At 37.1% G+C, this 26,905-nt stretch overlaps 1 protein-coding gene across 5 annotated transcripts in view; it reads left to right on the top strand.

Moving 5' to 3' along the window:
- lcorl (ligand dependent nuclear receptor corepressor-like) overlaps window positions 1-26,905 on the top strand; it is a 53,660-nt gene that overhangs the window by 26,629 nt on the left and 126 nt on the right. Inside the window, exons 5-10 of one of the 5 annotated variants that reach the window (XM_067441684.1) lie at window positions 1,908-1,959; window positions 6,451-6,488; window positions 8,643-10,617; window positions 10,840-10,926; window positions 11,078-11,137; window positions 11,602-11,891. In XM_067441684.1, the coding sequence (XP_067297785.1) occupies window positions 1,908-1,959; window positions 6,451-6,488; window positions 8,643-10,617; window positions 10,840-10,926; window positions 11,078-11,137; window positions 11,602-11,816 (2,427 nt within the window). In that variant the 3' untranslated portion in view covers window positions 11,817-11,891. Of the gene's footprint in view, window positions 1-1,907; window positions 1,960-6,450; window positions 6,489-8,642; window positions 10,618-10,839; window positions 10,927-11,077; window positions 11,138-11,601; window positions 11,892-16,131; window positions 16,345-16,662; window positions 16,733-17,450; window positions 19,199-22,097; window positions 26,812-26,905 lie in introns of those variants that run through there. The other 4 variants (XM_067441683.1, XM_067441681.1, XM_067441682.1 and 1 more) reach the window with 4 other exon arrangements.

Here is a 26,905-nt window from a genome sequence, read left to right on the forward strand (position 1 = left end):
ATTATAGAGTAATTCAGTTACTAACTCTACTAACTTTTTGGAACAAGTAGTGAGTAACTATAACTAATTACTTTTTTTAAGTAATGTTCCCAACACTGCTCTCGACCGACAGTGAGTTGACATGCACCCACATATTTTTATTCAGCCCCGGTATCTGAACTCGGCGAACACGCGTTCTGCTGGATTTTTACTCATGACAGCGTGCGCTCGGTCTGAATTTTATGTGGGATTGCCCACAATTCTACTAATCCCTGCAGATTTCGCAATCACATCTGAAGCGCGCGCACACACACACCGTATTAAAGCCACCTGTGACATACAAGTGCAAACATTTGCTTCTTTTTCCAGCTTATGGTCAAATACTCAAAAAAAAAGTGTGCAATTATCAGTGCACATCTTGAAGAGTATTAACATAAACACAGTCGTAAGCAGTTCAGGAAGAAATGAGTAACAGGAGTAGTGTTTAGGTTCAATGCGTGCGTTAGGTCTTAAAGGGACAGCAGTTATTTGTTATATTCAACCTGCAAAAAGACAGACGATCAGATCACACTGCTCGACTTATCAGCTTTAATGGTTTCATCTGTAGGCTATTATTTTTTTTTACAAAGAACATTATCCAATGTTTTTTTATTTATTTATTTAATTATTTAGCTTTTTATTTATTTATTCAGTTTCTTACCTGAATGTTAGACCTACCTGAAAAAATAAAGCAGTTTATTTCATTTATATATTTTATTTTATTGTAATTTTTTTGTACTAGTGTTTGTAATATGTTTTTGTTCTTATTTTATTACTGTTTACTCGTCTTTTTAAATTCAATTTACTATTTCGAAATCAAGCTTACTTGTGCTGTTTGTAAGCTATTGCAACACAATAACCCCGTTGTAAAAAATACATTGAGTTAGCAAATATTTGTGAGTTTATTTTAATAGTAATTGATCAAGGTTTATATATGAGAAAAAGCTTAAAAGCTTTATCATATAAAGTGATCTCTTCAGAAGAATTTTTTGATTGCCTAGACTTTCAATAGACGGACAAAAAAAGATTATATTAAAAATATCTATTTGACGGTATATGCAGCGTCCCCCCCCCCGGTATCGAAAATAGCATTGAATATCGATCGATGTGTCGTTTTCACTCCAATTTGCACTGTGCAAATACTGATAGATTCTATTTGTAAACCAAGTGTAAATAGCAACTACATTCTATTTGTACTCAGTGAAAATGAAATTTTCTTAGCGATAAATGCAAATAGTGATAGATGCTATTTACACTAAATACAAATAGCGTCCTTGCATATTACATTGATCCTGGCGTTTTAAGTCCCCACCGTGACTATTCCCTCCCCCACACTTTTGGATTTTATACCTACGACAAAGACAGATGCTCCAGACATGGCGTGGAGGAGACGGGATATCTAAGGAAAAAGTAAGTTTTTGACTTCTTGTGCAAGGCTCTCAATATAATATGTTGCTGTTGATTTAACTTACAATATATGTAAAAACAATATGTAACAGTTTTAAGAGTTTTTTCAAAAGAGTTTTAAGATCATGTTTTAAGGCCACAGTTAGGACAGAAAAGGTGACTGCACGATTATCCACACATGATGTAACTTCACCAAGAAGTTTAGCTCAATTTTGGTAACACTAATTTAAGATAGCCAGGAGTTTTAGCTAATTAGCGGCCTGCACATGCAAGCAAGTAGGAAGCTAAAAGAATTCAGAACACAATTTTTTTTACTTCTATAATGCAGTTTTCAAGACCAGAAAATAAATGGCATTTTCAGTCATAATGTAATGAACATTTCTAGGCTCATACCACAATGTCAGTTACTTTAATTTGTACCATTACAGTTTAAAATGCAGTGTGATGTGATGTTTGACTGTCTGTGACATTTGTGCTTGCAGGAAGATGAAACTCATCATAAATCTTCTATGTATAGCAGCTCTGGATGTACAGGTGAGATGAGAAGATGCAGAACACATTTTACTCATTTGTAGTATGTCAAATACATCAAAGATGATTTAAAATAATTATTAAAGCTTATATATGTAGCTTTATGAGCCAGAGTAATTCATATTTTTAAAAGCACAACCTTAAAAAGAAAATGACATTCAGTCCTTCAATCCGGCATGGCTTTTAATGTCATCTTTTGTTTATGGGTAATTATTGTAATTTAATTACCAGTCAGTTTAAATAGAAGTTTAGATACATTATCACAAAGTAGTTAAAGTTGCTGTTAGTTTTTGAATGTACTACAGCATAAAAATACCATAAAATGTTTTCAGATATTTAGGAAACATGCTGAGTTTGCATTCTCGTTTCTCTTAAAAACAATGCTGCAGCCAGTCATTTTACATTTAAATGTGCATTACGTGTCGTTTTTGTTTTGGTCTGTGCCATAATGCACATTGTCAATTTACCCAATAGTATTTCGACACCACAGGTTGCCAGTTGGCGGAAAACAATTTGTTTGCTGGCTTTCATGGCTGCAATAAGCTGAGTCAGAGATTGCAGATTCTACCAGACCTAAAAACCCTCAGCTCCCATTTAAATATCTCTATGAATAGGAACATATTAAAATATCAACTCATCAACTGTGTGTGTCTCCTCGCTTTTCATTGTCAATTAGGCTAGCTCCTGTTGCGTGTCCTCAAACTGACAACCTGCGTGAGCGCCGAGTCTGAGGAGGGGGCAGGGGAAGCATCTCTCCAATATTTTGAATTTGAACTGCAGTACACATTTCAAACGTTAGCTAATATTACATACTGCACCTTAAAGGGATGATTGTAATAATTAATACAATCTTAAGTGAATTTGTCAACTTAATTTACAGCTCAAGTTATAACAAAAGAAGTTTGAATGTTCATTTCAAAACCATTTCAGTATTTTTACTTTTTTTTAAAAAACATTTAAACCGCTTTCAAATGACAAAAAATATGGTATATTGGCATTAAACAATATAATAAATAGTGCTCAACGCTATGGATTTAAAAAAAAAAAACTCAAAACAAAGACAAATAATCAAATTACGAGCAATAGCACAAATAAGTACTACAGAACCAAAAAAAATTTTTTCTAAACTATATTACTATAAATAATGAAATGTAAAATAAAAATAATCTCTGCACAGTCTTTACTGTATAAATATAGATTAATCTTTATTAAAGTTATTAAGACAAGAGCAGTGAGTTGTTTTTATTTTGTTTGTTTTTCTCTCTTTTGTTTGGTAACAAAAAAAAAAACATATGGCAGCATGAATATTAGGCTGCTCTGATTTTAAAGCTGCACGGATCCATTATGAAGTGTTTTCACTCTGAGAAACGCAGTATTCTGGGTGCGTGCTTTGTATGTGTGTTGCACACAAAATGCATCACAGCGTGAATACCAAACTGAGAGACGCATGTACTTTTGCATCTACTTGTGCTTCAATGTTTAATTTGGCAAGGCTTAAAAGCACAAATGATCAACTTCTATGAAGATGCAGCACTTGCCCGATCGGGCAAGTGAAGGCTCCATGAACTGGCCCGAATGTTTTTCACGCTGGCCCTGGACCATTGGGCTGTCCTTTATTGTCAAGCTCTGTAAATATGACTAGACATATAATCATGTTATTGTGAAAGTGTAATTTTCATGTCCAATATAGAGATAACAAAAAATACTTTGCTAATATCTTAAATTTTTATTTTTACATGCATTTTTTTTTGGTTAATTTCTAATAGCTTTTCTAAATTTCAGAATATAATTGGGGAAATTATCCGTAAACTCTGACATGTTAAAGGACAACTCCGAGAAATGAACCTAGGGGTAATTAACAGATGGTTACCGAGTAGATCGTTTTCTGGGATGCGTTTTCATGAAAATTGAATGTAAAGAGTTTTATCTCTAAAAACAGATTAGCTTTTAGCGCTTGTCTATGGGGCACAGGGTAGTGAAATTAAATCGCTAGTTAATACCAAACAAGGCTCAAAATAGCCTCACACTTACATGGTAGCATAATGAGGGTCCCTACATGCAAAACATAGCATTGAGAACTTTGTAAGCGTACAAACAGTTTAATAAGAAGATACTTTATAAACATAGTGCCTTACGCGTTCACGGACCGGTGCCATCTTGGAAAACAGTCTCGATGATTCGATCCACGAGCACTGTTCTAAGTGAGCTGGTCGATAGGAATTAAGTGTGAAATGTAATGGACATTTTTATTTTTATGTATTTATTTTCTCTGTTGCGTTCAGTGTTTTCTTCCGGAAACAACGGACCATATGAGATTCCAAGTCACAGTTCATCACTTAGCAGAGCGCTCGTGGATCGACTCGTCAAGACTGTTTTCCAAGATGGTGCCTGTCCGTGAACGCGTAATGCACTGTGTTTATAAAGTATCTTCTTATTAAACTGTTTGTAGACTTACAAAGTTCTCAATGCTTCGCTTTGCATGTAGAGACCCTCATTATGCTACTGTGTTAGTGTGAGGTTATTTTTAGCCTTGTTAGTGGTATTAACTAGCGATTTAATTTCACTACTCTGTGCCCCATAGACAAGCATTATAAGCTAATCTGTTTTTAGAGATAAAACTCTTTACATTCGATTTCCATGAAAATGCATCCCAGAGAACGATCTACTCTGTAACCATCTGTTAATTACACCTAGGTTCATTTCTCAATGGAGTTGTCCTTTAATAACAGTACATACATACATACATACATACAGTGAGGAAAATAAGTATTTGAACACCCTGCTATTTTTAAGTTCTCCCACTTAGAAATCATGGAGGGGTCTGAAATTGTCATCATAGGTGCATGTCCACTCTGAGAGACATGTTTTTTTTAAAATCCAGAAATCCGTTTTTTTTTTGTTTTTTTTTTACTATTTATTTGTATGATACAGCTGCAAATAAGTATTTGAACACCTGAGAAAATCAATGTTAATATTTGGTGCAAACCGTTGTTTGCAATTAAAGAGGTCAAACGTTTCCTGTAGTTATTCAACAGGTTTGCACACACTGCAGGAGGGATTTTGGCCCACTCCTCAATACAGATCTTCTCTAGATCAGTCAGGTTATTGGCCTGTCGCTGAGAAACACAGAGTTTGAGCTCCCGCCAAAGGTTCTCTATTGGGTTTAGGTCTGGAGACTGGCTAGGCCATGCCAGAACCTTGATATGCTTCTTCAGTCGCCCTGTCCCATGTGCAGTAAAAAAAAAACCCAAAACATGATACTACCAACCCCATGCTTCACAGTAGGGATGGTTTTCTTGGGATGGTTCTCATCATTCCTTTTCCTCCAAACACATTTAGTGGAATAATGACCAAAAAGTTCTATTTTGGTCTCATCTGACCACATGACTTTCTCCCATGACTCCTCTGGATCATCCAAATGGTCATTGGCAAACTTAAGATGGGCCTGGACATGTGCTGGTTTAAGCAGGGGACCCTTCCATGCCATGCATGATTTCAAACCATGACGTCTTAGTGTATGACCAACAGTAACCTTGGAAACGGTGGTCCCAGCTCTTCAGGTCATTGACCAGCTCCTTCCGTGTAGTTCTGGGCTGATTTCTCACCTTTCTTAGGATCATGGAGCCCCAGTCCGAGGGAGATTGACATTCATGTTTAGCTTCTTCCATTTTCTAATGATTGCTCCAACAGTGGACCTTTTTTTCCCCGTAGCCCTTTCCAGCCTTGTGGAGGTTTACAGTTTTGTCTTTGGACAGCTCTTTGGTTTTGGCCATGTTAGTAGTTGGATTCTTACTGATTGTATGGGGTCGACAGGTGTCTTTATGCAGCTAATGACCTCAAACAGGTGCATCTTATTTAGGATAAAAAAAAGGAGTGGAGGTGGACATTTTAATGGCAGACTGACAGGTCTTTGAGGGTCAGAATTCTAGCTGATAGACTGGTGTTCAAATACTTATTTGCAGCGGTATCATAAAAATAAATAGTTAAAAAATCATATATTGTGATTTCTGGATTTTTTTTTTTGATTCAGTGGACATGCACCTATGATGACAATTACAGACCTCTCCATGATTTCCAAGTGGGAGAAATTGCAAAATAGTAGAGTGTTCAATTACTTGTTTTCCTCATCTTATATTCCTCTTATATATATAAAACTACAATATCCACTGAATTTGGCATTTCACAGAACATGTTGTATTTACTCGGCACTTACAGTTAAGTTTTTGTTGTAATTTTATCATTGTATGAAATTAAGTCACAGATCCTATTAAATTTGTGGTAACTACAGGTGTTGCCAAAATTGTGTCATTGGTGTCTGCCTTATTTTGATACTTATTTTAAGTCTGTTGGTTTGTTATTTGAAAATGAGCATTCTCTTGGGGTTTAAGGCTAGAACTAGGAGGAAACAAAATGGAAAAATGCTTAATATATATATATATATATATATATATTTATATAACACTAACGTTTTTGTCTATGTAATTTACATTGCAGTGGCTGATATGACAGATGGTCTTGAAGAGAAGACAAAGGTAAGCTATGTCTGTCTCATGGATGGTTCTTGGTTCTAGCTAGATTACTTTAGGCCTGCTCTTTAATGACACTGAATCATTCTGTGCCTATGCTCATTATGAGTGTGCACATAGTCTGGAGTTTCCCATTAGCCTTTGTATTCTCCAGTATATTCTCTACATCGCTACATCATTCCTTATGATGTTCCTTATGAGCGGCGGCAATTTCCCCTCCACGCTCTTTCTAAGCATTTAAGAATCCCTCCGCTCCAGCTCCGCTCCGGGTTCACCATCTCCCGCTCCCCGCCTCGCTCACTGATATCAGAAACACCACTCCGTCTTCGCTCCGAGGAAATTTGCGACTAATAACTGCTAAAGTATTTTAGGAAGCTCTGAAATATCACTATAAGGTTCGGTTTATAACCTGCATTAACTGAAAAAAATTAGAAAAAATAAACAATAGGAGATTAAGAGCCTAGTTTCAACGTGGTTTATTGGAACATTTGTGTGCATTTTCCCCCCAATATGTCAAACTTAATGGCTTTATCAGCATTACAAGTTAAATATCATTGATGCTTTTTGCAATGCAAATTTTGTTTGGAAGTTTTGAAAGATGAACGTTTTCATCAGTTATTTTATCTACGGATCAATACAGATTTCTGCTCATTCAAAATCATATAATAGAATAACTGTATATGCTACCTAGCCTACTGGCTACTGATAACTGTAAGCAGGTAAGCACTACAAGATGTTTTTGAATGCATTAGAGAGAACGATTAGTACGTGTGAATAAGTGCTACCTGTTTAAAATGTGCTTTCACCCGAACATATTCAGTATGAGGCAAAAAAAAAAAAAAATCACTTAAACTTTAACCCGCTCATGCCCATCGCTGTGATCATCTGTATCAAGCTGGTTGTTTACCATGTGAGTTCTGAACACTGCACTATATGCTTATTTAAATCTTTTCGTTTCTACACATATTAGGCTACATATTTCTCATGTCTGTGAGGCAAGCCTGCTGAGTTTCAGTTTATTTGAGACGTTCCAGTTCATGAGCATTGAAAGCGATCGCTTCCGCGACCTCATAGTCTAGGCTATACATATTTGCTACTTATTAATTAAATACATGCAATTGGCCGAATAAACCTTTATTAAAATTAAGAGACAATTTGTACAAAATGAAAGAGAGGCTTTTTACAAAACATAACTTAATATTAAACTAAATATAACCACCAAAATCATTTCTGACCCACTCGCATCTTTGCACTTATAGCCTCATAATCAGATGAAATTAAAAAATAATATTAGGCTATAATATTTAAACATAAATTAAAAACATTGTTTAATGGCTACAACAAGTATAGTAAGCTACAGATTTATGTCATGTCTGAGCTGGATTTGAACGAACATCATTTTATCGCTGGGTTCATGAGCGCGCGCCTGCGGATTATTGAGCTGATCACACCGGCTCCGCTCCGCTCATTAGTTATTACAGGCTCGTTCTCGACAGAACGCCCACGTATTCAAAAATGGTCGGGTTTAAATGGGGCTCGGGCTCATAATTACATTTAATGTGTCGGGCAGGGCCGGTCTCTCGGGTGCACGGGCTCGGGTCTTGATTTTTTTGAGCCGATCTAAGCTCTAGTTCGAGAACACGAAACGAAAATATTATTAACCAAAGTTTGAAGCAAACATCTTAAAGTCTAAAAAGATTTCTTGACATCTATCTCTATCAGCAATGACTTCATTACAGTTGCTCTAAGTGCAGATATGCAGTTACTTTCAATTTCGATGTTGGAACATAATATTAGTCAGTCTCTTCTTTTGCCGTTTAGCAGGTGAGACACTGCAGCTCTTGAAGTAAGACCCATTGCATGTGCATAATCGCAAAGGTGTCATCAATTTATTGTGTAGTTTATAATGACAAATTGTATGTGTTTTTTCTTTGTCAAAATGTATACAGCTGTGGAGGTCTGCTTTTTGCAACGATAATTATTTTTGCTATATTCATGCATCACTAATGCTACTCATACTACAGCCTGGAAATTAATAGTTGTATTTATAAAATCTACACACTTGATGTTTCACTTTTGACAGGCCTTCATAATTTTTTTATATGTTGTTTGTCTTGGCATTTCTGATCTAGACTTCTAACTCCTAGGTTTTATTTACAGGTTAACAGGAACGTGCTTGGATATGCAACAAAAGAATCTCCGTCAAGTTCAGAGTTCAGAGATGAGTATATACCGGAAACAGAGGAACAATCAGACACTGACAGTTCAGTGGAGGAAGAAAGTTTCGTAAAAAATGTCAAACAGCATAAGAGACGAAAGGTTGGGCCAAAAACATCAAGATCTCAATCTTGTAAAAGAAAGTGTGTAACATGTTCTAGTTCCTTGGCTACCAGTGGCACCAAAGAATCCTCTTCATCTGATGAAAATGACACCAGACAATCTTCTTCATCTGACAAAAATGACAATGGAGAATCCTCTTCACCTGATAATTCTGATGTGACTGTCTTGATGCTAAAGAAGAAAAAAGATGGTGGCAGACTATACAACAAAAAGTACTACTGCTTGTTCTGCTCTAAACCATTCAGTAAAATGGCACGCCATTTGGAATCAAAGCACAAAGATAAGCCAGAGGTGGCAAAAGCAATTGCATTTCCAAAAGGGTCTAAAGAGCGAAAATTACAGTTGAGTTTATTGAGAAATAAAGGGAACCGTTGTCATAATACTCAGGTGCTTAAAGAAGGAAAAGGAATCCTAATACCCAAACATCAATCATTTGCACCAGTAACAGCAAGTGATTACTTGCACTGCGTAAATTGTGAGGCTTGCCTGAAGAGGAGATCATTATGGAGGCACATGCAGAAATGCCATCTAAGCAAAAAAGACAAAGGAATGAAGCCAGGAAAAACTTGTGTTCAGACCCTTTGCTTGTATACTGCACCAGTTCCAGAGAGTGTAAATGAAACATTTTGGAAAATGGTTCTTGAAATGCATGAGGATGAGATAACGCATGTTGTCCGCAAAGAGAAAATCATATTAAAATTAGGGGAGCATCTCTTTAGTAAGCATGGCCATGATGTCACAAAACATGAATATATCAGACAAAAGATGCGTGAGACTGGGCAACTCGTTCTTCAAGTTAAAAGGAATGGCAAGTTAAAGGAGGTGTCAGATTTCTTTGTACCGGCTAATTTCCCTCATGTGATTGAAGCAGTTCACAGTGTGTCTGGCTTAAATGAGGAAACGACCACATACAAAGCACCATCTTTAGCGCTGAAGTTAGGGCACAACCTCAAGAAACTGGCTAACATTGTTGAATCCGAGGCAATGATGTCAGGTGATCAGACTGTTCTTAACAATGTGCGGGCCTTTAAACAAATCTGTGACACTAAATGGGGTGCTTGTGTGTCATCCCAGGCCCTCCAAAATTTGTGTGAAGTAAAATGGAACTCTCCCCTGCTACTTCCCTTTGCCGAAGATATAAAAAAAATGCACCAGTATCTTGACAGACAGACTAAGGTGTATCAAACAAAACTTCAAGAACAACCAAGTAACAAGAACTGGGCAGAACTCGCAAAAATGACACTCTGTCAGGTAGTACTTTTTAATTATGGAAGGGGAGTATCCAAGATGTCCCTTAATGCTTTTACATTGAGGGATACCTTGACTCATCCAGATGTAGAGCTTTCTTTGTCCGACCTTGAGAAGAAACTTTGTAAGCACTTTCAAAGAATTGGCATAAAAGGCAAACAAGGACGAAAGGTCCCCATTCTTCTCACACCAGATATGTTGACATCGATGGAGTTACTTGCCAAGACTCGTCGTAACTGTGATGTGCCTGATGAGAATGTGTTCATGTTTGGAAAACCACAAGCACTCGGTCACTTCAGAAGATCAGATGTTATTCGTCAGGTTGCTCGAAGCTGTGGAGCAAAACACCCAGAGGCATTATCCTCCACTAGACTGAGGAAGCACATGACTACTATGTCTAAGGTCCTCAACCTAAAGGACAATGAAATGGATGGCCTTGCTGACTTACAGCTTGCGAAGATAAGTAAAGTTCTTATGGCCATGGAACGAGGACAGCTACCTGAATTCAAAGGAAGGAATCTTGATGAAATCCAGGTTGATCCACAAGGTAAAAGATGCCTCAGTAAATAAGTAAAATATTGTTCATGTTTTCCTCCATAGATTTTAATTAATAATAATAATAAAAAAAGCTGATTGAAAATCTCAAAAGCCATGTTATGATCAACTGAAAGTCCACTGTTGGTTATAGACCTTTGTTGAATGTAGTGGTTTAAAAAATATTTAGTTTGCTACCTATTAATTTTATCTGCATGGTTACTGTGTTTTATAGAGAAAGCAGTGATGGACAGTGATGTGTCAGACTCTGAAAATGAGAATGAAATTACTGGAAATTATGCTTCACCTTCAAATTCGGCAGGTATGTAGTCAGCTACTGAAAGGGAATGATGGGAAATCTAGAAAAGGCTGAATATTACTGGAAGAAAAATGTGAAAGTGCTTACTGATTTTTTTTTTTTAGAAGTTCTTGTTGTATATTATTTTACTAAAAGAGAGCTATTATCTATCCAGATAAATCAATGAAGTCCACTCCTGAAGTTGGACAACACAAAAATCAACAGGCAGCCAAAGGTAATAAGATTTGAATTAAACAGGAGGATTATGAAGACTTATGATATTGTTTTACTTGTAAAGAGCCAGTGCTTTTATGATTTAAATGCATTCCTTTTACTTACTTTTAAAAAAAGTTTTTATCCTAGATGATATATAGCCTTTATATAATTTTATATCATTTTCTCTAATGCAGTTTCCTGAAAATAGTATAGTTTCTGTTTGCAACAACATAAGAGACTTGATTGTAGAGTGTTTCTTGCCAATAGTGGCACTATTAATTAATCTGAGAAGTGAAAAGATGCTTTTGTTCAGAAGTATAAAAACAATCCTCTCATGGATCTCTTAACAGTTACAACATAAACTTCATTTTTTTAAATTAATAAAACCATGTAATTTATGGTTAAGACCAAAAAAGTAAAACTAAATATTTTGTCATGTTTGGTTCACAATCAATACAATTTACTTTTATTTATTTTATTCAGGATCTTCACAAAACCCACGGAGAAAGTGGTCTACAGAGGAAATCCAGGCTGTGGAAAAAACACTGATGGACTATATCAATTCTGGAATGGTTCCTGGTAAAGCCCAGTGCATGGAATGCATTGAAAGGTCACCAGCAGCACTTCAATGGAGAAGTTGGGAGGGGGTGAAATTTTATGTTAAGAATCGGATTGATGCCATGAAGCGCAAAATTTAAATGAAAAGGTGAAAGGGCCTTTAAGTAGATGTTTGTTGTTTGTTGCAGGCAACAAGTTCAAAATGTTTGCTTACGAAATTCTTTTCAGGGATTTAACAAAACACTCAAGTTAACACAAAGTAAAATACATTTTCGAGAGAAGAAAGAAATTGAAAAATAAATCCTAAATCTTGTTTTTGTCATAATTGCCAAAATGTCCAAACCAGTGGTTTAATTTAATAATGACGGGTCTCCTAGGCTGCATGGCTATGAAGCAAACACGTATTGCAGAAGGGAAGCCATGTATGCAAATTTGTGTACCTAACATACTTAGGTACAGTACATATTAAATACATATTTAGATCAACTACAATCTGTATCTTATCAGTTTCTTATTAAATTAAACGGCTATCTTTGCATGCGTCTCTCTCCAACACACGCTGCTAAGTCCTTGTTCATACTTTGCTTTGGGGTAAAAAACTTTGAAATACCTTTGCAGCGTTATACTGTTAATGAACATCCCAAAGCCGTCCACACTGAGAAGTTGTTTAGATGAATATGTGAACAAAAACGCAACAAATATGAAAGCAGTGGAAAAAAAGTAAGAAAGTGTCTTATCTGATAATATCTATGGATATGTTTACCAGCTTGTGTCAAGTTACATTTATTTCTACCACTTTATACAATATAGCATATTTATTATAATTAAGATGCAATTTATACAAAATGAAATTCACTGAGTTTTGTTTAATAGAAACTTTTTCTTTAATGAAGCGGTCAAAATCCTGTTTGACCCACTCCATGTCTTCTGCCATATTGTCCATCTTTTGTAATAGTAGCCTATCTTATTCATGCTGTTTCCTTTTCATAATTAACATAGATTAAATAAAAAAAATAGGCTAATATTTAAACATAAATATGAAACCTAATAGGCTGTTTTCTTTCACCCTCTGGCCGATGAACGTGCTGGTGCATTCTGACAGATTTTTTCCTCATGACAGTGGAAACAACTTCAAGTACTCTATAATTTTTGGCCAAATAAGTGTACACAAATAAAAGTAGACCATTTATAGTTTATAATGATGACTTGCACTCACCATAAAAAAAAACCTTGCGCATCTGTAAAATAAAGAAAATAAACGTGGTGCGCTTTCAGTGGTCTCTTTCCTGTGAGAATCTTTCTGAAAATCAGCAAATGTCATGCAAACATGTCTACATATAAAAAAAACCTGTTTACATTTAAAACAAATATTCTCCTTTAATGTAAACTGTATGTAACTAAAGAGATGCAGAGTTTCTCCTGGCTAAGCTAATTATCGTTAATGTGATCACACTCGGGTGCAGAGAGCTCTTTATATATGGTAATGTGCTGAGGCCGCCTATGCAAAATGGTAAATGCCCCAACAATCCTTTTTAAAAAGCATCAATAAACAACACATATAGTACAGTACGTAGAAATTTCATGTCGAAGTGGGATTTGGACAATTGTTGTTTTACTGGTGAGAGGTACATGAGTGAAGCGTTCCCCTAAAATTCCCCTATGCACCTAAGAGCCTCACTCTTGAGTCGGACGACGCCTCGCCCCCTATGAACACTTATATGTTCCATTTAACCTGCTGCACATCAGACAGACTCCAGACAATGCCTTACAATATGCCTAATCATGACCAAAAGACCTCAGACCAGTTTCAGAGAGCATTCCCCCAGCAAAAATAATACAACCTTTTTAGAATAGGACCATGGCATTTGTTGGAAATTTGGTTATGCTATATAGCCATATAACTTCTAACCTAGATATCAATTTCCAGGTTGTATTATGATCTCACAACTCTAAAGTTTCTACAAACAAGGGTCTTTGACTCTTTTCACAGATTTACAGGATGTCAGATTTTCTTTTTTTACTTTGGGTTGTGAGCTTTAATGGGATTACATGAGAATATTTGAACCTTTTTTATGATCCCAATATCTTGTATTGGCTTGAGCTTGTATCATCACACCCCTGCTTATGCTGTGCTGGTTTACATTTGATTTCTTTCTAATGATAAGGACTGTTCTGGGGTTGTTTTTTTTCACAGGAATGCTATATTTGTTAAGCTCTAAGCTGTTCCTGATTACCTCTAAGAGAGAGTGGAATATGTTGCACATGTTGCTTACCAATAAATGAGTTGTCAATTCATGATACTTTCTCATCTCTCAATGTTTATTGGCCAATACTGCAATATAGTAGTGTTCAGGTAAGTAATGCCACCAAAATTAAATGTATATAAAAACAACTGCATAGTTTTAATGGTATGAATTAAATATAGATTAAGCTTCAAAAGTTATTCAGCCAAGAGCAGTGAGTGATTATTCTATTTCTTTTGTTTGATTAACATTGACAGACAACAGCAGGTTTATTAGCCTACTGTCACTTACAGCAAATGCACAAATCAATATACTGTTACACATGCTTTCTTTCTCAATTGTGTTCATTCACTGAGAAACAACCGACTGTGTTTGCATGCATACTCACCAAGACAAGCATTTTGATCTATTTTTGTGTGTATTTAACAGTTTAAGTGCAATAAGCCACAGAAAAACTCAATTTGAAACTTGTGACGTTTGTTAAGAGGCTTTGTGTGCGCGTGCTTTGGCTCTCTGAGTGCATGCAAGTATGGAATGGTTTAAAAATGCTTAATTAAAATGGCAAGACTTGAAACAATGTGCTAATAATAAAATTGTGATGATGCAACACTGACCTGAATGGATAAATGACAATTCTGTCAACTGTCCTGACAGGGCAGGTTCTAGATTTCTGGGGAGCAACTTTGTGGGTTTTTAGAGCACTGACAAGAGTCACATGACAGCTTGCATGAATGTTTAGTTCTTATACATTTATGTAGGCTACATATAAGAACGTTTTGATTATTAATGAATACTGACACAAATTAATTTGGCAGACATATGTCAAGACGCATGTCATTACCTCGAGTACAAAACAAAAATTAAATAAATATAAATTAAGCATAAAGATATTTTAACAGGAGTCCTCTACACTTGAATTTGCATATTACCATCATGTTTACATTATATAGTGATATGCTACTTAAATCATCTTTGAGAGCAAGGCGGCTCCCTGATGGTTCGAGGGTCCTATGGAACTTGCGTACTTTGTGTATCGGGAGAACCGGCACTGTGTCCCAACAGTTCTTCTTACCCTAACTGGAATGTGTACCTTTTCATTTCTTAAACGGCTGCACGTCTTGATGGAAATAAATGTTATCAAGAGGTGGTTAAGATCTTGTATTTAAAATGCAAGAGTCAACCACTCTCTGTAAAATCTACTCCAGCAGATCCCAAGGACTTTCAATGATTTTAATGTCTATACTCAATGGTGCAGTTTCATGTGTGAAAATGATTCTTCACGCTTCCTCCCAGCCATTCTTTCACAATTTGAGCCTGGTGAATCTTGACATTGTCATCCTGAATGCGGCCATGATGTGTCTTCCTACACTGGTTAAGAAATTAAAAGCCACACTCCATCAATTAGGGTTAGAAGAACTGTTGCCAAATATATAACATGCTAGAAACATAATCATTGCAATAATGATCCAGTCATTGACTCTTAAGCATTTGCCAGCAACTTTATTTTTTGTGGCTGAGCAGTCTATTGTGAACTTTAATAATTGCATTAAGACCATAATAAAGTTTTATATTCCTTTGTACTTGCATCCTAAGTCTTATTTTAAGCATAAATGTTGGAACAGATGGATATCACAAAATATATTGAATGTTACATTTGACTTAATTAGCTTTTGTTGGAAATAATGTGACTGTCCAAAAAGTACAATGTAAGGAGAGAGAGCTTTCAAATGTGTGTTATGATTATGCGCAGTGAATACAAGAAATGTTCTATTATGAATTCTTGAAATGTTTCAATGCAAGACAAATATGGGTAACACTTTAGAATAATGGTCATTAGTTAACATTAATGTATTAACTAACATGTACTAACCATGAGCAGTACATATGTTACTGTATTTGTGAATCTTTGTTAACCTAAGTTATACAGCTCTTCATGGTTTGTTCATGTTAGTTCATGATGCATTAACTAATGTTAACAAGATTTTAATGTATTAGTAAATGCTGAAATTAACGTATAAAGCATTTATTTGTGTTAAAGTACAGTTCATTATTAGTTCATGTTAACTAATGTAGTTAAGTAATGACAATTATTCTAAAGTGTTACCCAAATATGCAGTGAAAGTAGATTTTATATTTTTACACAAGGAAAATGTGTTCTGCAAGTGCATGAGATGGGGATCTTCATCTAGTTTTGTGTTGATCAATTTCCCAGAATTCCCTCAGAGCTGCAATTCCAGTATACCATTGGTGGCGCAGGAGTTGATGCGCAAGATGATTCAGCATTTTGCCTTAGAGTATGCATGTAAAAGCCAGGCTCATGAGGGCCTGAACAGCCCGAGTGACAACAATGACCTTCTCCCTAAACAACCAGATATAGATGGGCCCCTGGACCTCACAGTCAGCCGAGAATCTCAGACCTTGCAAGGTAGGTACCAAACAGAATCAATACTTTAATGTAAATCACCACTGTTTTCACTTCAAGAGGCCAGCACACCACCATGTTCATACAAAATCAGAAGTTTGTAGCTCTGCGATTATTAGATGATAATTAAAAAATGTTCCTTGTTTTCAGAGAAACTTGTCTATTGACTTTTATTTATTAAGCCTATCTCTGGAAGGAACCCAACTGTGATTAAACAGGAACAGGGTGAATTTACAGAATGTGCAAAAATTTGATACATTTTGTGCATTTGCTCTCAAACTTTATTCATTTCTGTTTTTCATGGATTACTTCTCATAGTAGATGGAGTACTCGATCTCTCTAAGAAAAACACATCTTCAGAAAATGAAACGACTGAACGTAACGTTTCAGGGTGAGTACTTCTCCCTTTTCCTGTTTTGTTTACCATGTTGTGTGTTTGACTGTTTGTCCTTGTCCTAACAAAGCCAAAGATAATTTTGCTACCAAAATAGCCTTTTAACATTTTGACCAAGTAAAAATTTGAGCTTTTTATTTCAAAAATGTTTTTTTGTTTGTTTCACTTGTATCCTATCTGATCATTTTGTGTGAACAAATTTTACTCCTCATACATTAAATGTGTTTTAATGTATAAATTAGTGGTTGTTTTGTTGCACTGCCAAAGGGTTGACTCTTTTCTAACTTGTTGGAAGGTAACGTCACGTTTGCCAGCAGTCAGGGGCTTTACTTGTTCCTTTGTGCCACCTGTATTTATTTATTCATTTGTTTATTTATCTATTCGTTGATTTATGCAGTATTTTCACATGAGAAATAAATACCTGAGTCTTACAAAATGCATCTGCATTGCAAAGATACTGGAAGTACTCCCATAGACGCTTGTCTTTCTCCACACAATTGACGAGAGACGGTCCTTCCAAGAAGTATCGTTTGCAACCTAAGGCCAAAAACAGTGTTTATCCCCCAAACAACTGAAAGGCTTTGTGTTATACAGACAATTGAGAAGCGAGTGATGTTACCAAAAGACAAGGCAGTAAAGGAGTGGACCCTGAGTGCGTCCTGTCATTGGTCCGCTCACCCGTTCGTTTCTCATCCTCCCACCCACCTCCCCTTAGGAGACCAATCAGAGAGGACTATTTGGATCGCAGCTCTGAGTTTGCAGAAGGTTTGCTCTCCAAAGCCTTGAAAGATATTCGGTCTGGATCACTGGACATTCAAAAAGCAGCCATACTATACGGGATACCTCAGAAAACCTTACAGCTCCAGACAGAGGCCTTATCACCGAAGACAGAGGCAGTTTGGCCAACCAACGACACTCGACTCATCCTGCAGAAGGTAGCAGCATGGGCTCGCTCGCAGTCCGAGCAATCTGAAGTAAGAAAATGTAAATTTACATCACCAGAGCACACCGAGCTGAAATTCCCAGCTGCCGTGACTGCCACATCATACCTTCACCACTTAACTTTGCAGAGGATGGTCTCACAGCTACGGGAGCAGAATGGCGGGCCTCTCGCCAGCACCGAGCCAGCCACATCTCCTCAGAGTCCTGCCACTGGGCCAGCTGTGCACATCCGAATCCCTCAGGTACGCTTTACTGCTCAGCCCAAAGCCCAGCTGGATCTGGCTGGCCTGGTTGATGCTGTGTACCAGGCCAACAAAGCCTCTGATGGCTCCACTGCTTTCAACAAGCTGAAGACCATTCTCCCTAAGCAGGGCTATGTCGAAAGCCACTTAGGCCTCGAGTCACGTCTACTCCAGGGTGACCTGCCACCACTGTGTCTGAACATAAAGAACGGGAGTGTTGGCGGGAGTGTCACTGGAAGTCTGGTTGACTGTGGAGAAGATGATCGTCGAGACAAGCAGCCACGGAAAAAGCGAGGCCGTTATCGGCAATATGACCATGATATCTTGGAGGAGGCCATAGCCATGGTGATTGGTGGGAAGATGAGCGTGTCAAAAGCTCAGGGTGTCTATGGGGTTCCACACAGCACCCTTGAGTACAAAGTCAAAGAGCGAACGGGCACGCTCAAGACCCCACCAAAAAAGAAGCTCCGCCTTGAAGCGGCAACCTCAGGCTCCGGAAAGTCAGGGACAACAACCAATGCCTCATCTACTGCCTACAAACAGTCTTAACTCAAAACCAAAACCTCAGCTATTTCCTAGAGATGGTTTTAACTAAAACATCGCCTAAACTACAGCCAACAGAAGGTTTTTTTTTTTCTTCTTCAACATGCAGTTAGGACCTCATTCAGACTTGGAAGATAAACTTGAATCCTCAACCACAGGTTAAATGGTACATTTTATCAAGTTACGAAACATGCCTTTAAAAAAAAAGTCTATTCAGGGTTTTCACTGTGGATATCTTTATGAATATATATTTAAAATATTGTAAAGCACTGTTGATTTTTAAGTTAATTACAGTAAAACTAAGAAATATTCAGGTTTTGTTAATACATAAGCTAATCTCAGCTTAATGATTGTTGTATGCAGCTTTCACACCAATTAGTCTTTGTAGCGACTGGTCATTTCACTTGAAGTCTATCAACAGTATTTTTATGGCGTCTGTGTGGCAAATCTGGTGACAGCATGACTAAAATCTTATTTAACTCACCAGTGGGAGATGTCTAACCACATATGCAATGGGTAGATATAGGTCCAAGCTTCCGCTCCATTAAAGGAACAACACTGTAAATATTTTTGAACTATTAATACTTATTGGTACGTTTTGTTGTATAACAGAGGTAACTACATGAGTTTCATGGAGTACATTAAACAAGACTGATCATTGGAGTGAAAGCTTGGACAATCGACTTTTTGTGGATGAGACTTCCCACATCCTGCACTAATAGTGATTTGTATTGGTTTTTTTTTTTTTGGTAAGTTAAAATATTTAGAACCCCTCCCCTCCCTGCATATATGCTCAGCAAATTGTACAGGGTAAGTTGGAAATGCAACTTAATGCATGTCAGAGTAGTGCACAGGAAAAGATGCTTGATGGGTAATCTCAGTGAATGTTTATTTTACACTGAAAACTAAACCATATTTATTCATTTTTCAATAATCAGAACTACTGAAATCCTCACTCTGTACTCTTTGCTGACTTGAATTCTACTCTATAATCTTTTTTTTCTCACACTAAAAACATCCTAGCATTATCTGTCTGCTGTAACCAAAACAGTTTGGGGTCATTTTGCCACTCCACTTACACACTCCATGAACGAAGCAGTTCAGAGTAGGGTGCTGCTGATCTTTGATCAGAATGTTTCCTTTTCCATATTCCATGATGCACTTTTCATGGGACAGAAATGCAAAGCCTGATCCAAGTGCTACTCCGAACTGCTTTGTTTTGTACATCTAGGTTTTTATGGCTATGCTGCTCTTGCTTTGTGTTGTTTTTTTCTCTCTCGTGTTAATGATTACTATAGCTTTTAATGACCTATTATACAACTGTTTCACTTTATGATACTGGTAATTCAACTGAGTCCTTATTTATAGCATGGACCTGTCTTTTTTACTGAGTTTAGAAGCTTGTATAGTTGGAATATAAGATTCAGTTGCACTTTACAAAAGATGCACACATACTTGTGATACAGGTTATTGTTGTAACAATTCAATGGCATCTTTTTGGCGTAGGTCTGATATCTGATTCACAAGTATACTTGTAGTGCTTTTCAAAGTGTAGCTGAAGCATGTGAATTTTGTGATTTGATGCTTTGGAAATATGAATTTTCCATATGCAATGTTAACGTGTTTATCTTTGTGTTGTGAATGTTCTGTAAATGGTTTACCTCTTGTTGTTCTTTGAAGTTAAAATTCCCCTACCGTTTAAAAACAGATTTACTGATATATTCTTAAATTTAACTCTGATTTATAAGCATTTATCAAACCACCCTGAATGTTCTTCAGCTCTTAAAATTAACAACACAGTGCCTGCTTTTACAGCTACGGCTTCAGTTATTCTGTAGGCCAGTAGCAGTTTTACAAAACAAACAAAAAATAGTTTATATACTACTATGGATAGTATATAAAATCTGTATTGTGGATTTATATACCGTTGCCATAATTACCAATGTAACTGTTAGAAGTTTCTGTTCTATTTCTCGGGGATAGTTATGTTGCAGGCACAGTTTCACTTTCAATGTAAAGGGTGGTCATGTAATTGTTAATATCATGCAGATTCTTTAAATCATATACATGTATTGTCAGTGCTGCACTCTCATATTTTCATTATATGGGATATGTTTAGGCTCCCTATGGAGAATGTTGGTCCCTATTATTTCACAATGCTGTTCTAACACCCTATTAGTGTCCTGTATGATTTTAGTCCAAAAAACATTTGTATTCTCAGGGTAACAACAGTCCTAAAAAACATAGAGCATGATTGTTACAAATAGTTATTTTATATCAAAATAAGGGCCCTTAGGATTCTGTTATAGAGTCAAAAATGGCTAATCTAAAGCCAAGTTGTTTTCTCCCAATACGGACTGTGTTCAGCAGAAGTTATTGATAAGAGAGGCAAAATATTTAAATATGAATTTAAATATTTAATTTTCTTTTCCCATTTCAAAAAGTTTGGCTTAATTATAGATGGGTCATTAAATGGATCAATATCACCAGTTTAGGCCTTTCTAAGTATGTGTAATTTCATATTCATAACGGGTTCAGGATATTAATAATTTTGCAATCAGTTATTTATGCATATATCTGCTGCACTAAGATTGATTTTGTACTATTCCCTATAATTCTAATATATAATTGTATTTGTGTTGTGTTTTTTCTTTCGACGTAATCAGAATACGAAGTTTAAACATTGTGTTGATTTTGTGTTGAAGCACTTCGTTGCTCTTGCACATTGATATGTGAAATACTTTTAATGCACTTGCATGCATAAGTGAGTTCCTTGTCCTGTAATGTTCCTCAACATGTGATGTTTTGTTTTAACCCAGGCAGGTAATATATATTTAATCTTTAACTTTTTGATCAACTTCAAATGGGGGAAAAAACGGTCCTTTCAAGCATTTATTTGTGTCTGAAATATTTATATTTGGTGTGGTCTATTTTTTAACATTTCAGGATTAGGATAAGGCTAATCAAAGCAAAATTTGAATCGATTGTAATAAGATGGAATACTGAAGGCATATTACTCCAGTGTGTTCTTAACTATCATACATTTAAAAAGATGTAATTTATATAGTTTTTCAAACATTCTCTAACTTTTTTTTCCTCTCTTAACTCCTTAACAAATCTGTTACTTTTTGGGGTAGTTGTATTTATTTTCAAAAGACAACATATTGCCTGCAGTTGTTGTTGGTTTGTAATTGGATTTGTCAGGAGACACATTGGTTTATCAGGAAACAAAATTATTCAGGTTTGATTAAAATAATTGTCTATATACATAGTTTTCCTGAGTGTAAGCGTTACTACAATCGCCATCCTTTGCCTTCAAGTTACCAATAAAAAATGTTCCATGTACAGTGTTGTTGTTTTTTTGTTTGTTTGTTTTTGTTTTTCTGTGGCCTTTGCAAATTTGTAATTCTGCATATATGTACAGATATAACATCGTTACAATGCAATGTTATTTTAAACTATGCAAGCTTTATAATTATGCAATATTTCTTTATAGTAGGATTTTGTAATTTCTTTAAACCAATTGAAATGTCTTCATCATCAGAGTTGAGAGGTGAGAGGGTTAGCTCGGTTCACATTAATGAAAATTGATTGTCAGTGATTGAGTAATGACTTAACCTAATTTATTTATGTAGTTCCTTAGGCCCACGAGTGGAAGACCAGTCCAGGCTGGGGAAGGAAGATTATTCTAAAGCTCCAGAGGTCTGGAGAACCTCTGTGTTGGAGAAGGTCCTGTCTTTGCTTTGTTCCCATCATAGACTGCTACTCTATCATATTTTAAAGGATGTGCAAGAAGATTACAACATCTCGGTAACTATGCGAGATGCTCACAGACGACAGTTTAAGGCTGGATCCCTCTGCTGCCATGCTGATAAAGAAATGCTTAATGAAGCCCCAACACTTTCATTAAGTGAATGCTCAGTAACTGCTGACATTTGTTGCAGAACAGCTAGTAGGCTTCCAACATGTGCATTTTCTCCTCTATGCGTCTGTCTGAGTAACATTCATGGCCATTGCTGCCAAAATACGTCCATGGCCTGTCTTGGCCAAGACATCTGTTCTAACACCACTGTTTGTTGTACTCATTCAAAACTACCCTCATGGCAGCATCAGCACAATGGTGATCATACCTATATTTCTCATTCAAGAGGTGCCCTAATCACCCCTCAGGGTGATTGTAACCCTCATAATAGATGCAAAGGAAGCCGTAGCCCTTCCCCTCCACCACTCTCACCAAAGCCTGTGGACCTGGACTGTAAAATGGCTGTCATGTCCAGTATCTTCCACATTCAAGACTGCAAGGCCCTGAACATGGCACCTCCTTCTCTCCTACCTCACAGAACTGATGATGATGATACAGCTTTGTACTCCAACACTCCTCTTTGTGTGGCGGCATCTGATGAGTGTCGCAAAGAGGTTGTAACGTTACATACACATACAGAGAAGGAGAATGACCACCAGTGTGGATCTTTTATAGGAGATCTAATGGATAGAGTCACTGAAAAGCTCAAGAGTATCCAACCTTCAGAGAAGGAAGAAAATCATCTTTCCCACACTACTCAAATCTCCAAGACAAGAGATGACACACATTTGACTGAGATTATAACAACCGTGCTACACAACAGTAGTGACAAAGATTACAACCTTAATGAGCTTTTACAACAGCATGTAGCCACAGAACCACAATCCCCTCAGACACGTTCTCGTAAGAGATTGGAAACTTTAGTTGCCATGAGCAAGTCACCTGACCTTCCATCATCAAGAAGACAAAGCCTACAAATAAAGAGAGATCTGGCCAGGCTTAGCCCATCATATTTCAAGAGGAAAATAGGCTTTGAGAGCGATAACTGCTTAAAAACCATTAAACCTTCACAGCTTACATATTCTGTTGTTGAAAAGTCTAAATGCAGAAAGTTGGACAGAGTTTACACGGATCCTGTAAAAGATGCCATAGAAAATCTGACAACACATGCACAAAGTGAAAATATGCCAAATAATCAAAAAAGCCAAGAAGCTCAACCCCAACAAGTATGTCTTGAAGAACCACTTCCTTCTGATGAAAGGGTGCAATCACAAACAACTGATAGTCACCAGAAGGTGAAAGCAAAAATCCATAAAGAGACAAATGTGACAGTTCAAGTTGGAAGGTCCAGACGAAACATTGTACCACCACAACGTTTCTCTTCCTATGTCACTGAGCCACGAAAGATGTATTTTGCAGCCTGTTTTTCAGAGAGTATATTCACCAAACATTCCCCTAATGACAGTACCTCAACAGCACTTAGCTTCACAGAAGAAATTGCCTGGCCAAGTGATAAATGTGATGATCAGCCATTTCAAACTGTAGATAAACAAGATAGTGTTGTGCCACAGAACATAGCTTCACAGAGATATGATATTTTATCCAAAAATGAGGCACTATCGGATCACAAGAATAATATAAGAAATCCTGATGAAGAGAGTATAAGAAAAAGGAAACCAATGCAGATTTCCACCTCACCATCAAAAAGATCTAAACGCCATAGAACCAACAGTCTAACCACTGACTCACACAGTCCTACTGAAACTATTTCTAACTTGACTACCACTGAGAATGCACAACAGGCTAAAGCAAGCCCGTCTGGACTGAAATATGATAGTCCGATAAAGCTCATGTTTGTTTCCTCTGTGACTGGGGAAGATGGTGTAAAATATACACTCAAAGCAGCTGCATCTGGCTCAAACTCACATGAAGAGACGTTTGATCCATGTGTGGAATCCTCATGGGCAGGAAGTGATGCACATTTCCAGGATTTAGTCCTTAAATCTGAGCCAGGGAAAACTATTGAGCGTGGTGATGACAAGTGCACTTCCCCAAAAGAGGTTTCATTTGATGCATTATTGCCCAGTTGTTCGAACAATGAAGGTGAAAATCTAGCAACAGTACCAACTGTACATCCAACAACTCCAGTAAAAAGGCGTCCTGGGCGCCCCAAAAAAATAGGACCACATATTGTGAAGTCTGTGAAACGTCCCATTGGTAGACCACCAAAACCAAAACCAACAGAGTTGAGTTCTTCAACAAGTACAACAAATTCCAACCCAGTGAATCACAGAAAAACAGAAATGTCTTGTAAGGATGATGGAAACAAAAATTTAAAAATCACCATTGTGTATGGAAGATCTAGAAAGGCAAGGAGAGTGGTTTCTGAAGATTTGGGTAATTTCCCAGGACAGCAACATGTTTATGAAGTATGTAATGGAGGCACATACAGCAAAACATGTTCTGGAAAGACTAGTGATCAAATGGCCAAAGATCAGTTTAAAGATCTTCATTTTGTTATGCCTATTGAAGATAGGAAATGTGTCCATTCTAGCAGCAACATCAAATGTCAAAGACTGAGTGACAAAGCTGGGTCAAGAAAACCAGGAAGACCTCCCAAAGTAAAAATTTCTGGGATCTCTGTAACGGTCACCACAGGGTCACCAAGACAAAGAAAGATACACATGAAAAGGAACACAAAAGATTCACATCTGCTCAGAAGGACTCTTCTCGTTGAATTTCATCCTTCCAAAGAGCAGAAGAAAATTCCTACTGATATTCACAAGGATACAGAGGATCAACCGAAAGAACATAATCGTAATACCAGAGGGCAGCTCATACCAGTCAGACATTCTGTTAGAGAGAGGAAACCCTCCATTCATTTGCTCCATTCTGTTGCTACTGCCAGATCCTGTGCATTGGTTCGCAGGTCACGAAAACTACTGCTGAATAAGGCTAGCTGTGAGGCCAGCCAGCATACAAAGAACAGACAAGAAGAGCCCCCAGACAATGCACTTTCCATAAAGACTAAGAATGTCAGTTGTGTACAAGACATTGTTCGGTTTTCTGCAGTTTCAGTGGACTCAATTTTCTCATCAAATGAGGGTTTCAGGTGGTGGCCCACCTCAGCATCACCCGAGACCTTAAATGAAGAATTAACTAGGAGGATCAGACTGATATCCAATACTTGGGTATCAGATGTCCTGGAGGCTAAATCAGGAGAGATTAAAACTGATCTTAAACCAAAAACATGTGAAAAGCTTAATAGTTCTAAGTCTGCTTCTGCCATTAAAATGCTTTTTGAAAAAAACTATGATATGGAGAAGCTCTGTACCTGGTTTATGCAGTCCACAGAAACTCAGTCCCTTGCCATTGTAAAGAAGACCACTGCAAGAAACCCCAAGGATGTCTTTCATTACAACCTCAGCAGACCCAATAGCAAAGTGAATATTTGCCCAAGTCCACAAGCAGAGCGGCTCAGGAAACATGTCAAAAAATTTGCTAAAGTTGTCCCAAAGAGTCCGTCAATGCACAAACAAGCACAAGAATTGCTGTCCAAATCAACAAGATCACAAGCCAAGAGAAAGCTTTTTAACACATCACTTAAACTGAGGAATGATGTTAGGCAGCCCATGTCTAGGTCTAATGGCACATGGATTGTCTACAGAAGAGCTCTGCTTAGAGCAAGGCTAAAGTTTAAAACCAGGCCCAGGATAACATTAGATGATACGGCTCAAAAAGTATTTTGTGAGCAGATGACTTCAGGTGCTAAGACTCTAGAATTATTACAAGAAAGGCCTAGCTTGGTAGACAAGACATCCAGACCAGTCATGAAAGTTCAAAATACATTAAAGTTTCTAGGCAAAACTCCTCAGAAAATGATTGGGATTGCCAACATTTCAAAGCAGAACAGAATCTGCTCCAAAGCTTGGAGTCCAGAGTCCCTAAAGGAGTGCAGGGTGTTTCTGAAAAAGATCAACTCCCCAAACACAAAGTCAACGACAGAGGAATGTAACATTTGCACAGTAAATCTCTACGATGTCTCGGAACAAGAGAATGAAGATGCTATGGTGGGAGAGGAGCTTAACTCTCCAGTAAAACTGCCCTCATCCCCGAAAAGCCAGAGCAAGGGAGGGAGAACAAGAGGAAAACAGAAAAGTTGCAGCACAAGTCTATCTCCCCCCAAAAAAATCCTCAGACAATCAAGGAGCAGCAGGGGTGTTCTGGGAGCAAAGTGGTGCGACTTTGTGCTCGGTAAGTCTTTTAGCATTATTTATTACTCCCGAAACATACTTTATGCAAGTATGCTAACAATGGTGCGTCCTAGCTGCACAGGCTTGGATTTGAGCCTTGTGACACTTTGAAGAGAATCTTTCCAAGTCATACTTAACCGAATAATAACCCATCCAGTTTAATGTGAAATATATTTAAATGCAACACTGAGGTGTGTTACCACCAGACCAATGTAACAGCCCATCAAGTATGTTCAACCTGACTACGTGTTAACAAAGCACTTCTGTCTGCATACTGATGTAAAGTTTGTTTCTGGCCTCTGTAAAGAATGGTTTTGATAATATTTAAAGTTTTTTTTTGTTGTAGTTTTTTTTTTTTTTTACTTTATATTGATTCTGGGAGTGCTTT

The sequence above is a fragment of the Pseudorasbora parva genome, chromosome 4 (assembly GCF_024679245.1).
Source record: "Pseudorasbora parva isolate DD20220531a chromosome 4, ASM2467924v1, whole genome shotgun sequence".
Lineage (NCBI taxonomy): Eukaryota > Metazoa > Chordata > Actinopteri > Cypriniformes > Gobionidae > Pseudorasbora > Pseudorasbora parva.